Source organism: Blennius ocellaris (assembly GCF_963422515.1).
Source record: "Blennius ocellaris genome assembly, chromosome: 15".
NCBI classification, from domain to species: domain Eukaryota; kingdom Metazoa; phylum Chordata; class Actinopteri; order Blenniiformes; family Blenniidae; genus Blennius; species Blennius ocellaris.
Window position 1 is genome coordinate 11,873,286 of NC_137664.1, and position 15,172 is coordinate 11,888,457.

Below are 15,172 nucleotides of genomic sequence, written 5' to 3' on the forward strand. Positions count from 1 at the left end.
AGTTGGGCCCGCCCACGCAGCCGTCGGCGTCAAATCAGTGAATCAGGAATAAGCGCGAGACGGACGGCTGCCGGGACCAATGGCGAGAGGGCGCTGCTCGCACATCCCATCCGGTGGTGGGGGAGTCTGCGGCACCGGAGAGGAGGAAATGCGGCGCAGCAACGCAACGCTTTCTAACCGGTAGTGACGACGCCTGATGCGGAGCTTGATGGCGAAAGAAAAAAAAAAAACGAGCCCTGCCTCACCGCTTCCATTCATCAAGGCTGTGGCTCAACCTCAAATGATCTTTCAACACGCCTCTTGTCAACAGAGGGACCTGAACGAGCAGAGGATGAGGAGGGGCCCTGAGTTTTCTTATCATGGTAGTCAAGGAAAAGACTTGCAATAAAAAATTTTAAAAAAGGAATATATCCAGTGAGCAAACAGCTCGTAGCTTTATTTACAGGAGGGACTGATTTTATGGGATGTTGCATCTGATTGCAGGCTGCCTGGAGAAATTAATCTGCAATGTACTCAAGAATGACTGACTGTAGTGTCAATGTTATCTGACTGTGAAACATTAACTCCAAACAGGTGCAATACTTTTAACATTTTTGATTCGGGTTAAACCAAGTGTAATCCAGAAAGTTCATGATCATTCCAGTATATATATATATATATATATATACATATATACACACACACACACACACACACACACACACACACTACGATTCAAGTGCAATTTAAATAATTGAAACCTTTTTGAAACTATTGAAAATCCGGGCAAAATCTTTTACATGTCATCTATTTTCAAACAGTTGACTCTGCAAATTTTGTCAGAAAAAAAAAAAAGCACACTAAAGCTTCCTACTATAATTCTTACGTCATAAGGAGGCATCCGGCACATATACATTAACCGTTTATGATAACATTTTCAGGATAAGAAATGGAATATTGACCTCCACATGATAGATTAAAGTGCGTAGAACACACTGTCGGAGACAATATTGCACGAATCGCAGGCTAACCGTAAGACAAGCAGGTTTAACAAAAGATTATCAGGGTTGAGAAAGTCTTCTGCTGCTATCAGGGAAGACACATTATCTGTGCAGATGAGGGCACGCCCAGCACATTCTGCCACATAGGGATTTTTGTTTGTTTGTTTCAGTTTTACATCAAGCTATTTCAAGCAAACTAAACGCGTTTAAGTGAAAATAGGAAGTAGGTACCCAACACTCCCCTTTTTCTACTGTATCCTGTGTTGAGACATAAAGGAAATGGCCAGTGATTCTAATATTTGCCCTGTATCTTTTCTCCTTGACGGGGATGTTTTTTCAAGAGGGTGGGATTATGGGGGTATGTTATCTCGGAAACAGCTCGGCTCCAGCAACAGAAAAACCTGCCATGAATACTCAAGAGAATGTTAACGTAAACAAAGAAATACAGATTTTCAACAGTCACAGTCAAGACAGTGTTTGGGAAACAACAACATTTGGATGGCAGCCCAGTTTCATATGCAAAGTGCCTTTATTTACTAATGTACAAATTATATAATACTACAAGTTCAAACATTTTAGATTTTTACAGTAAGTTTGGCAATTAAAACAATGTAAAAATGGTCATGGTCATAGTCAATATCACCAAAGTATTGCAAGTTATTTCAAACCCTTGTTTCATTTATAACATTTTAGAAAGCAATGTATGTAATATGCTGGAAAATTCAGAAATATTTCAGCATCGTCACTTGCTTCAAAGTAATAGTAATGATCTGAACAGACTCAAACTACTGAACAATGCAAACTCTCTGTGAACAGATGTAAGAAACAAAAAGAAAGTGCAGCCTCCCCATAAAAAAAAAAAAAAAAAAAGAGTCCTCTTTTCTAAAATGTTCCAATTCCATTTTAAGGTTCTATGGTCTTAACATTTCTCAATTTCTCCCCCTTGGACTCAATAACGTATCTCACCACCATGTTTTCATTCTTTTAATTCTTTCAGTCATCCAATTCCAGGCCAAAGTGCGTGTAGAGATCTCGTGTGGTGGTCCCCCTCCGAGCAGCTGCAAGACATACACAGATTACAGGGTCAACACCCTCCAGTCTACTTTTCAAACAACCCACAAAACACTGAACAGACCAAGACCCACAACATGAGAAAACACACTCGCTTCAAGGACGAGGCCTGTTCTTGTTCAACACATTTTAAACGGTAGCTTTCAACTGCAACTGAAAACACACAGTTTTAAACTTCTAACCTGAAAACATTATTTTTTTTTTTTCTTGTTTTCTGGTATGCATGATACAATTACATCAAGTTGGCAGGACTTGGTCTCTTAAGCAACTGTGATGAAAACTATGATAATGAGAACACATTATTAGGGGTAACTTTCATTCATCTATTTATTTTTTTGCATAATTTTTTTTTTTAAACAGAACTGCTCAAACTTATTCAACATTTGTGATAATTCTATTTTTGGCATAACAGGATCCAAACCTAACTATTCAGAAGATTAAAATTAAATTAATACAGTAGGCTGCACAATACTGTACTGATTAGCATTCTCATCTTATAGTGAAAACATTCAAAGGTTGAGTCTGGGCTTGTGGGTCATTTTATGTCGAGTTTGCATGTTCTCCCTGTGTGTGCAATTTTTAGTGAGGTGCTCTTCCTCCCACAGACCAAAAAGTATGTTGAAGGTCAACTAGCAACCATTAATTGACTCATGTGTGTGTGTGTGTGTCATGTGATGGAGTGGTGACCTGTCCACTGCGTACCCTCTCCAGTGAAAGTGGATTAAAACTGGATAAATAAATACAAAGGAGAAAAATTTACACTGATAAGCAAAATTTTAAGGTATGAATATAATATACCTTTGACAAGAATCCAACAGTATTTTTTTTTTGTTTTGTTTTTTTTAATAAATTTCCGATACCAGTTGTGGAATAGAATTGACCTATATTAAATCTGCTGTATTTCTGTGTTATCTTACCTGCTTTTAAAACGGCTTGGATGAGAGGTTGCAGTGTTGTAATAGTTTATTTACAGATTGAACCCGTTTCATTCTCTACTTATCTCAGTCCAACTCTGATGTTGAGATCAGAGATTTGTGTGCACGACAGATCTATATCAAAAGTCACCGTTGTTCCCTTCATTGTCTATCATTATCTGCTTGAATGTTAGAGACTGTTGTCATGTTGCAGAGCTAACTGGATTTATCTGTGGTACCAGTATATTTGAACTTGTAGCAAATCAAGATGGGTTTAGTTGGTTTTGGATTATAATGCCAGTCATCTTCAACCTCCAAGTTGCCCAAAGGGGTAACAGTCAAGCCTCCACATGTTAAAGCCCATGTTCTTTAGTACCAAAACATCTTCTACATCCACTGTGCAGAAGAAAAGCAAAGGCAAACTATTTCAGAACTTAGTGCTCTGATTATGAAATGAAAATGTCTATCATTTTAGAAGAATGTACCTGGGAAAACTTGCAAAGTGACGTTTTTAAGTGACAGTGACTGACGGACATGGTCAGAGACAAAGAGGGAGTTGTGTTTCAAGGCTACTGTAGGACATCTTCTCCTCTGTGACTCCACAGGCCCCTCCCTCCCAGAATAACGGCATACAGTACAACAGCAACTCAGTGTCTTAAGTGCACACTCTTTGTGAAAGTGTCTGTCTGAGAGAGGGGAGGAGGAGGAGGAGGAGGAGGAGGAGGCCAGCTTGCATTTGTATTTATTGTATGTATAGACCCAGACAGAGATCGCAATTGTGTGTCAGTGTGTGTGCGTGACGTGAAAGACTGCCATTGTGTCGGAGGGGAAATGCCACCTCCGTTCACTAAGAGGTCATTATCATCTGGTCTCTCCACTGTACAAGGAGAGGATTTAAAGAGATAGCAAGCTTTTAACTCAAAACATTCTTCTTCTTTTTTTTCCCAACATGAGTGACTGCAGAAGAGCAGAAACAAGCCATTAAGCCACTCACTGTCAATCTTTGTGTGCATGTTTTTTGAGTTTTAGACAACGAAAGCAAAGTATCCAGATATTGACTGGAATAACAATATAACTGGATGTGGGTCAAGATTCAGTACAGCAGGGGTCATGATGTGTCTTGGCAGTTATTCAAAGCTTTTCAAAGAATAGTGTCACGGTAAACTGGTATGGCGGTTTTACTAACAATCAGTCTAACCTAAGCAATATATGTATATACCACACTTTTTCTGTTTTAGATGCCAAATGTCAGCATTAATCTTCATGTCTGGATGACCATACAATAAAGTGTAATACCATTTTAGAACATATGGTAGTTCAAATTAAATGACAAACTATGCAGGCTTTGCTTGAGCAGAGACCTCTTTGTTGCCCTCTAATGGTTGTCTTAAGAACGTTAACCACAACCTCTACATTTTGAATCCGGCCACTAATATTTTTTTTCTACAAGCTATAATTACATGTGAGGTATTACGAATATATTTCTGCCTTTTCCAAACATCCATAACTGCAATGGATGTATGAACCAACTTAATATTGTCTGTTTAATAACTTATGACAAATTGATTTCATCCTGTTTTAATTGTTACACATTAAGGCAGGTTAAGGACATAATCACAGCTCTGTGCAGTTTTCCCTTTCATCCAACTCACACCACAGTAAGACATAGTGTTTTGTGCCCCGTGAAGTTTAGTCAAGATTCACACTTGCCTTCTGATAAATGAATGTTGACAAACATGAGTCACAATGACCATTCATTCAGCTGACAAGTGTGATCATCTGTCATCTCGTAACACTTTGACTCATTTCTGAGCCGAAATGAACTTTAATCAACCTGACCTCATGTCTCGGAGTAAAAGTGAGCATGTATCATCTCTTTAATTCTGCAAATGACGGCCACGACCATTAGAAGAGTAAAATGTTTATTTCGGAGTGTATGAGACGTATACATTACACTTACCGATACGGCCTAGGAGCGTCTGTCCAATGTCCTTTATGTCATTGTATTCATGCAACATATCGATATGATGATCCAGCTCCTCCTCTCTGCATCCCCTGTAGGAACAGACACAACTGGTCACATGTGAGTCTTGTGACAAAACACTGAAGTGACACTCCATGCGAAGCCTCAGCTCGACCATTCAACTGAGACCTCAAAGACTGAAATACAAACACAGCTGTACTCACTCGGCCTCCAGCTGTGCTATCTCTGCATCCAGCTGCGCTCTCCTCCTCTGCAGCTCTGCCACCTCCTCAGCAGGACTAATCCGAGCACTCTCACTTACTTGAAGCTATCAGGTGCAAATTCAACAGCCATAAAAATGGACATGGCAAACAGGATACATTTTTTTGTGTGAGTTGGACAGAGAGCGAGAGAGAGAGAGAGAGAGAGAGGTTACTTACGGGTGACTTGAAGTGGGAGTGCACGCTCTTAAACTTTGAGAATGGAGTTCTATGGAGGAAAGGAAAGTCTCAACAATAAAGACCATGTCTTGTGAGAAGTTGTTGATAGAATGAACTATTAAACTCACTGTCTGTGCGTTTTGAACCATCTCAAAAACATTGCTCACTGAAGGGTATAACCATATATACACGTACATTTAAGATTTCACGCTACATTATAATTCTTGGACTTATTATTGTTGGACTATTGCTAGACTAAAGGCTGAATTATGCATCTCGCATGGGCATGGCATGCCAACATTAGGTGGGTGGAATAAGAACGAGAGAGTGCGTGTGTAGGGCTGGGTGATATATCGAATAATGATGTATCGCAGCTTGTTCTCTGTGTGATATAAAAAATGACTATATCGTGAATACTTGAGTTTCACGTTGTAGCTTTAACTCGCGGGCATTAAATTGCTGGCAGCCGGCAGGCTCTTAGAGACAAAACAAGCGCACCTATAGACATCGCATCCTCTCACAAGAATAAAGGTACAAATCAGCTGCTGTGAGTCAAATATTGTGCTTTCTAGTTTCTTTAAAACCAAGTCTTCAGTACTGTTCCACCACCACACAAACCGCAAATATTTCTCATTGGGATCAGAGTCATATAGTGACATTTCTTCTATACATCAGCTATTGGTATTGTCACATATTTCCCCAAAAACTCTCTCCTACAAGGTGGACTGGGTGTATAATTATGTTAAGCACATTTTCATTTAGGCCACTCAGTGTGAAATTGTGAGTGGCTCCACAATAACATTTTTACTAAACCTACCCGGTAGTGTGCAAAATATAAACGTGTACTTTCCTAAGAAACGGTTGTAATATAGGTGTTTCATAGTTTTATCATGGGATTAGAGCTCGTACTTCTAATATGTCCCTACTTGCTAAAATGATGCACTAACACGTGTTTTAATACCTAATGCCTGCAAAATATGAGACGCATATGAACCTGTTTCAACCTTTAATTGCGTCATTTTAGCTGTTATGTACATTTAACCATGCATATCAAGGAAAAGCTACACATTCCCTTTTTCTAACACACCTTGATAAACAACTAGTTGAATCCGACAGCACCACAGTCGATGTATAATAACAGGACAACATTATACCTGAACATGTTTGTAACTGGGAGCAAACCATTTCCAGAAAGTAATGTTACCCCACGTTAACGTAGACATTATCTTATATTCGAGTACAAGTAGCAACTTGGTGGTCTCGTCGGGTGAATCACAAAACTAAACAGCATAACTACCTTTTCAGTGGCGCTTTCCTCAAGTCATTTCCCTCCGGGGTCGACACTTGGTCTCCATCTGCTCTTCGTTGACTTTCATCTGATGGCTCTGCGTTCATACTCTCTTTATTATCGAAGACTCGCCTCGATCTGACTTTCTACCATAACACAGCCACCAAGAAAGCCGACTGATGGCCGCCATTTTGTTCCGAATCGCCACCACAGCGCCACTGTCGGTGGGAGGCGGTATGTTTTTATGTTTTTTTTTGTTTTTTTAGAAGAGATCATTAGGTTGACAGTCGAAGTCAAAGATAGAAATAATAAACAACTTTAAAGAAAAGAAAGAAGTGTGAAGGTAAACCATAATAACCAAGATGAGAGAAGAAATAAAAAGGACATACAATAGAGAAAGAAATATTAATCTCTAGTGGAATGTCACAGGAGCTAAGGGTTGTCCTTGAGTTTTACATCTTCTGCCAGGTTGAGGAGTTTCACAGCAATCCGTTTCTTCGTGTGTTTCAGTAATGAAAAGAATGAACACAGTTCTTTTATTTAACAAATAAAAAGCCTCGATAATCCTGTAGATAAAAATAAATTGTGAAAACCAATGAAAAGATGCAGCAGCAAAGGTACACTTTGATTAAAGTCAAAACTGTCTGGGAATTATTGTTTTCTGTGATTTAACAATATGAATCAACCAACTGTAGACAAGATGCAAAGTCAGTTGATATTTTACTTTGACAATGTGATCATCAAACAACGGTTGATGATTAAAACCCTTTATTGATGTAGTGATCTCATTCAAAGACACAGCATCGAACTCAAAGAGTGCAGAACAAACATCTCAGCCAAGTGGTTCAGTCATGTCTGCCATACTACACACATCTATTGAATAATTGCACTAACTATTGATGTAGTACTTTGTACCCTGCTGCAACTCAAACTTTAAGACTTGTCGGCTCTCCTAAGACCACAACTACACTTTTCATGTTGGCCGTTAGATGGCAATAATGTACTGTAAACGTGTTGCCTTCACTGCTCTCTCAATATTCCCCCTGTATCCCCCTCACAGCACTATTTCACTCTCACTCTCTGTCAGAAGCAACCCACACATTTTAGACTGAAAGGAACATTGCATAATCAGAGAGCGACGGCGTGGCATATATTCTGGTGCTAATCTAAACTGTACCCTCGATGTTTCATCAACCAGGCTGCCTCTCAGACTGACTCCAAGACTGCAGCACTCTGAATCTAAATCTAAATTGGTGGTGGATTAATAAAGCAAAAGGTCACATTCAATCCACAAAGTCAGACACACACACTTTCTCACTGAATATTGGGCCCAGAGTTTTTTTTTTTTTCCCAGTCTGGTCCACTGACTTAAACTGAAGTGAGAGTGAAAACACAGAGTACCCACACAAAGACAGGCTTCATAAAAAGAAGGAGATGGTGAGGAATGAAAGAGACAAATTGTGTGTCTAACGTAGCTGATGTTGGGGTATATGGAGGACATAAACTCCAGTCCATTCTGTGCTACGTCTTTGAGATTCATTGCTTATTTATCAGTTGTTCTACAGAGACAGAAAGGGTGGGGAATGAAAGATTCAGAGAAGAGGCACGGCCTTTCCTCCTTTCAGAAATTGCAATATTAGACACACTGGGTGGTAATGGCTTGAGTACACAGTCATGTGTGTGAGGAAGAGAGATTTATGGTTTACTGCTGTTTCTTTCCATCTCTGGCACAAAAGGAAACCCATATGCTTATGTTACTCATATATATACATTATGATTGCTATCTTTAACCATTGGAAGTGGAGGATACACACTTATACATATGGAGAGCCAAAACTAACTTCTGCAGTAATGTCATGGAGGATTTCACTTTGAAACACCACAGCAAATAGCCAACTTTTACATTAGTTGTACTTTTAATTGCAATCTGAGGAAAGATATTCCTCCTAAGATGTCCCCCAGCCTTCAAAGCCTGGATATAAATTGAAGCCGTATTTATTTTTGGCAGTCTGAGTTATCCAGGACTATGTGAGCTGGAGAACCGTAATGCTCACATTTCATCAGTGCAAGAATATTAGAATACAGCAGAGTTCTACAAAGTCAAATCCCTTCATCAACTCCAAGTAAGGATTGCTATTTCTACTTTCTCAGTTTGAGACACTGGATACAACTGATGTTTCATAAAAATAACAATGGTTGTATGTCCACAATGCTCAAGCTTCTCAAGTCGTTAGGAATGTTCAGGCATGAACATCATACTTTCCACGTCAACCTTGGGAGGGTGTTCCTGGAGATTGTTTTATTCGTGTTTCTTTTCCTGCAGTTCCTTTTTAACGTTGCCATACTCGGCTTCTTTAACGCGCAAAAGTATTTGTGAGGACTTCTACTTGCCATTTGAGATCGATTGTCTTCATCTCACGGTCTTTCAGAGCCATCTCGATATGCTCCAATGCACTGATTTGGTTGCATTTCTTCGGCAAATTCTTGTCAGTTTATTTGTTTTGTTTAGTTACTGGAGACTGTTTCCCAAGACCTAATCCTCCTCCTCCCTGTTTCTCTGCTCGTGGACCTTGTGATGGAGTCCAGCTGTTCTTGTTTGGAGTCAAGCTCTGACCAGGTTTCAAATCCTCTTTCTCTTTCAGCAGTTTGTTATTGTCTTCCTTCAAACTGCTGAAACAACACTGGAGCTTGACATAATCAGCAACCATTACTTGGCTAAAGTTGCGATTATTATTCGAAATTCTTTAATTCTGGTGGAGATACGTCTTGCTGGTTGTTGCTGTGTGCTCTTCGTTTTTAAAGTAAACAACTGCACCATTGCTGGACCTTTAAATTGTACAGGTGCAGTTGCAGTAATATAAGTCCAACACAATCTAATTTCCAATACCGGATAACTTCTTGGTGTCATCTTGCTTTTGGTAGCTCATGTATGGACTGCGTGGACCCTCTGGAAAGATGTGTACTGATGGCGCTTGTTCAGGTCGTCCTACATGTAACCTCTGGATAGTTGACAGAGTATTTCTTAATAATATCTTATAATATATTTTTAAATCAAAACTGAAGACTCACCTTTTTAAGCTGGCTTTTAACTCTGCCTAGGGCAGTGTATTTTATTTTACTCTGTATGCTCTGTTTTATGATTTTCTGCATGGCTTCAACAAATTGCAGCACCGCCCACCTCATACAGACAGCACCTGTGTTCTATTTTATTTTTTGTTTTTATGTATTTATTCTCGTATTTACTTCCTAATGTATTGTTTTAGCTTTGTAAAGCACTTTGTATGTCACCGGTTGATTATAAAAGGGCTATAGAAATAAAGTTGATATTGATATTGGTTGATATTGATATCCAAATTGACCCAAGAACATCTACAAAACAAAGACAATTATAGACAGTTATGTGTGTTTATGGTGCTCATATCTGGATGCAGTAGTACCCGCCACAAACATTGAATCACCACTTTTGCCAGATTACACAAATCAAAGCAGGTAAATGGAGGCTAGGCATAATCAATTTTCTCACTTAAGCCATCACTTTGATTGCAGTGGAATGACAGTTTTTGATTAATAGAGCTTTTTCTGGGCAAAGCAAGGCAAGAGTGTTAACCACTATGCGTTGTGCTCTCCATCATCATCCAATGAGTTGATTAGTAATTCCAGCTGGAGCCATTTTTGACCCATATTTCTCTTCTAAAGCTTGTAAACATAAATCCAAATATAATGGGTAAAATCAAATTACCTATATGATGATTAAATCCATTCTTTCAACAGAAAACTTTTTTATTTAGGAATCTGTACCATCCTACACAACTATAGCCTGTTTGTTTCCACTGTATTAGAGTACCATAGAAATCAGATATTCTATTGTATTCTGTTGTCTTCTGTCCAGGGGCAAGAGATTATTAAATGAGAATATATACGAGGAAAAATATGGAACAGGAGCAGGTGAGAAAAGTGATGGTCAAGAAAATACGGCGAAGAGAAGAAAAAAAAACTATTAACTGAGAATGACTGACAAGAAGGAGGCTGAAGGGGGAAACAGCAGGACAATATGCGGAGAGAAAGAGATGAGGTCAGAAGCTTTGGTTGGTAATGTAGGGTGGAAAGCCTCCTATCTATCATGTCCATAATTCATAGACTCTCAGCTGCTCCTCCGTGCCGCATCGGAGATCCACCACTGGGGATTTATGGCCAGCTACTAGAAAATAGATACAAGAGAGCACAAAGTAGAAACTGCTTATGGAGAGCAAAGATGTATGTATACAGATGAAAACCTTCAAACATAAATGCATATATTTACTTCATGTCATAGACATTAAGATATTCACATATTCACAGGCCTAGCACTTGGCTGGATACATGTTACAGACTGTCTTTTCAGAGGATGGATTTGTGTTTCTATTCGGGCTTGAATCCAAAGTCTGGGTCAGGACTGTCTGGATAGAAAGCCATTGATAGATTGTTAGCCAGTTTTAGTTGTGACGAACGGTTGGAAAGAAACAGATGATACTATGATACACTATTACATACCTCTTACTTTCTCTGGATCTAATTTGAACAGGTGTCTTTTATCCATCCATCCATCTTCCACTCCATCCATTTCAGGGTTGTAGGGTGCTGGAGCTGATCCGAGCTGAATATTGGCTAAAGGAAGGCTTCACCCTCCATCACATACAAAGCACAGAGACAGTCAACAGTCACTTTAATGTCCACAAGCAATTTATAGTCACCAATTAATCTCAGATGCATATTTTTAGAGTTGCTGTGAGGCAAGAGTGCTCACAAGTACATCATCGTATGGCCCACTGTCCTTTATCTGGATGCTGTGGGAATACTCAACCTTTGGCAGAGCTTTGTAAGCAGCTCATATTTATCTACGCCCGTTACCATTACCAACATGTTTGAGACCCCAGACTGAAATAACAAGGTTGAACTGGGAAAAAACAAAACAAAAAACTGATGTAAGTATTTAAATAGATGACTATGAAACACCAACTGTTAGACAATGCATGAAAGCCTGTTAGAAAAAAGCAGCACTCCTGCAAAACCTTTTCAGAAAATGGCATTTGCCCTGCCGTTTATGCCCCCTGTTTGCCTCAAGTGGTCCATCTGTCATAACATGTGAATTATTTCAACTGCAAAGCAAATAAGTACATTTTCCTGGCAGTTTGTCTTGTGGGTGGAATGCTATTGTGACAATAATTCCTGGTTGCAGTGCTCGCAGTTCGCATAAGTATAAGTAGGAGTTTGAATAGATCCACATCAAAGAGAATTCATCAGAATGTGAAAGGTTTTTCATGTCTGAAGCCGCGCTGTTGTATTAATGCCATCACAAAATGGCTATTCATGTCTCTGCTGTGGAGGCCTTAATTTGATATCAGCTCTTTTACGCCTCCATCTGTCTGAGTGTTCTTTAGTATGTGCTATTTTTCATTCATTACCTCTGACTCATCCATTTGATATCTACTTCTGTTTTCTCTTCCAATTGTGTTCACTTTTTTCTCTCTGTTTGATTGGTCTATTTCTCCACTCTGACTAATACTTTTCTTGCCAGAATAACACTTTCCATTTATATCGTTAAGCCTCACATTCTACGTGTTGCTTTTCATTGTAACTTACAATTGCTTTTAACAGATATTTAGGTTTATTGTCACACCCTTGCACCTATTTCTTGTCACCCTCACCTTGTTGCCTTAGGGTAGGATATTATGTTTGTAGTTATTGTGGGTAGAGGTTTGGTAGGCATCACTGTTTTCCTATGTTACAGTGCTACATTAGTTTTACATTAGAGTAAAACAATGAAGCCTTTATTGGTCGAACTGTAAGAGACATCAGCATTTTTAGAGAGTATGTTTGTCAACATGTGGGGCCCGTTTCCTTTGAGAAGCATCAGTAAAGTTAACTATCAGTTATATTAAACACAGAATATTAACAGCTGTGGTAGTTGCTGACAGCATGAAAACATACTAAACATCTCAAATTAAAGGCGGCTAACTGGCATGGAGTGATGCTTTCTATATCCAATATAAGTTAGCAATAACAACGGATAACCTAATGAGAAATGGGGCATTATGGCATTACACCTCACATTACATGGCATGAAAGTAGGGCGGATCCAATGTGGTTTCACCTATGTGAACCCCTGTTCATACCTAAGTTGCTGCTGGACAATCACTATACATTTTGAACTGATATGATGAGAAGATGGTCACATAATAATTTCGTTAATTAAGAAAATAAATAAAGATATGCACCAAATACATTTATAGAATTGTTTTCTATTTGATTCTCTGTTCAAATCCTAATTCTGCTGGAGGAAACAAAAAAAAGGTATGTCTATGTCTCGGTTTTTCATGGTTAATGCTCCAACTGAAATATGTCAGCTAGTTTATATTTAGATCAATGCAGCTGTTCACTAAATAATATAATCCGGGATGATGCACCATGCTTTTAGTTGAATGCACTGGGTACGTATTTGAAAGGCAAAAAACATGTTTCCGGAGTCCAATGCAGCAAATACGCTACTTCAGCATCCTATTAATATTTGCATCCAGTTCATATAGGGTCACATCTTACTCATTCTATACTGGAAAAAGAAACCAATACCTATCAGGATTCACATTCAAAAACACACATTGGGAATGCAGCTGGTTTTGATGACAATCGCAGTAAAACAACCAAGTTCAGGAGGATTTTCACACCATTTTTATTAGCAACAATGTGTCTGGTAGGTATATATTAGAAACAAGGACAGAAACATTTCTGCTGTACTGTACTGATTATGAAAAAAAAAAAAAAACAGCTGGATCATATAAATAAGCAAGTAATTTGAATACTTTAAGGTAAAAGCAATGCTGCATTTGAATGCACACTTGTGATGGTGATAATAATAATAATAATAATAATAATAATAATAATAATAATATCTTAGAGTTATTTATGGCACTACATTTCCTGTGCAACTGTAATGGTCACAGTTTAAAAAAAATAAGATGAACAAAGTATAAAATATGAATTATATGAATTATATATTTATATATATAATCCCGCTTATTATGTGTGTGTGTGTGTGTGTGTGTGTGTGTGTGTGTGTGTGTGTGTGTGTGTGTGTGTGTGTGTGTGTGTGTGTGTGTGTGTGTGTGTGTGGCTATCTTTGTGAGGACCAGTTTAAATTTGAGAGAGTGAGAACATTTCTGCTGGTCTTCACATTCTGACACGTGTTCATTGGACTATTTGAAAGTTGGTGCCTGTACTCTGCCTCAAAAAAAGCACCAACATTTAGTGCGTCAAATATTAATTCACTTTGCACCTTGCATGGTACAAGGCGGAGGGAACCATTTCACACTTAATGTAAAACAAAATCATGTTATTTAACCTCATCACCCATCATAAAGTTTTTTTTTTATTTTCACCATTCAATTGCTCAATTTGATTCAGGAAAGTGTTTATGTGACATGCAAGTTAATTTGCTAATTTCCTTTTTTCCAAGTCTCCACAACTGCAGGCATCTCCTTCTCAGCAACATAGCCAAGATGGCAACCATTAAGTGTTCAGCATTTGAAATTCAACATTCTTGTGGCTGACAGCATCATGCAGGTACTCGGAGCACATTTCATGTTGGCTTACGAGAGTGTTTATGATACGTGATTTGAGACAAACCACTCATTTTAGTTCTCACTGAGCCAAGGGCTGCAGAGCAGCAGGAAAGAGAGTTCTTCCTGTAGATAAGAGTCCTCGCAAAGTTAGTTTCACAAAGGTGTTTGTAATGTGGTAGAGTGTATTTGCAGGGAAAGCACATGTTACAAGAGGAAATAAAAACCAAAATGACTCACTGTTTCACCCTTTAGGAAAGAAAATGAGCATGATTGCTAATAAAAAAAATCAACAAAGTGAGAAAAAGAGAAGGTATCACAGAATTTAAAACCGATCACAGAAATAGAGAAGGTGGAAGGAGAGGTGTCAGGTGGGGTGGGGGGGGTCCCAAGAAAGACAGCTGAACAGCTTCTCCGCCCCGATACAATACCATCAGAATTTCTATTTTTAAATCAAGCAGTGAATAATTTCAGTTTTTCTTCTGTCCAAAAAGTTCAACCAGTGTCAGAACGTCAGCCCTCCAGCCAGGCCGCTCAGCCAAGCGCAAAAATAAAAACGATCTCCAGAAGGAGCTCGCTGAGTACCTCGGAGCAGGAGCACATATTCCTCAGTCCAGCGAGTTGAGAGAGCAGGGAGACTGCAGTGTATGTTATGGCCCATTAAATATTTATGAATGTGCCTTTAAAGGTGAGTCTTCAGCCCAAGAATCCATATATCAACAAATCAGAGACAACAGAAAGAATGTTGTGAAAAGTCCACAAACTGAATCTTGAGTGAAGAACTATGATGGAGATCATTTTGAAAGTGTCACTGCAAAGATTTTTATTTCTATGATTGCCACCTACCACACAGGTCTGTGTTATGGCATTTATCTGTAAAATAATACATTTACAAAATAGCTGCAAATCTATTTAAAGTTTTTC

The 15,172-nt window shown here is 38.7% G+C and overlaps 1 protein-coding gene across 1 annotated transcript; it reads right to left on the reverse strand.

The window, feature by feature from the left end:
* Window positions 1–1,565: 1,565 nt before the first annotated feature.
* Window positions 1,566–6,810, reverse strand: swi5 (SWI5 homologous recombination repair protein). Its single transcript, XM_080510551.1, has 5 exons — window positions 6,666–6,810; window positions 5,369–5,417; window positions 5,153–5,256; window positions 4,926–5,020; window positions 1,566–2,038 (listed from the first exon to the last, which is right to left on the reverse strand). Exons 1-5 carry the CDS (start codon window positions 6,761–6,763, stop codon window positions 1,974–1,976), a joined length of 411 nt encoding a protein of 136 aa, XP_080366677.1. The 5' UTR covers window positions 6,764–6,810; the 3' UTR covers window positions 1,566–1,973.
* Window positions 6,811–15,172: the final 8,362 nt, after the last annotated feature.

Excerpts from the sequence above, each read along its gene's own strand:
- swi5 (XM_080510551.1), bottom strand. The coding sequence starts at position 6,763 with ATGAACGCAGAGCCATCAGATGAAAGTCAACGAAGAGCAGATGGAGAC. Across the intron at positions 5,418-6,665 it reads AGGAAAGCGCCACTGAAAAG|AACTCCATTCTCAAAGTTTA; the intron begins GTAGTTATGCTG and ends TTTCCTCCATAG. Across the intron at positions 5,257-5,368 it reads ACTCCCACTTCAAGTCACCC|CTTCAAGTAAGTGAGAGTGC; the intron begins GTAAGTAACCTC and ends TGCACCTGATAG.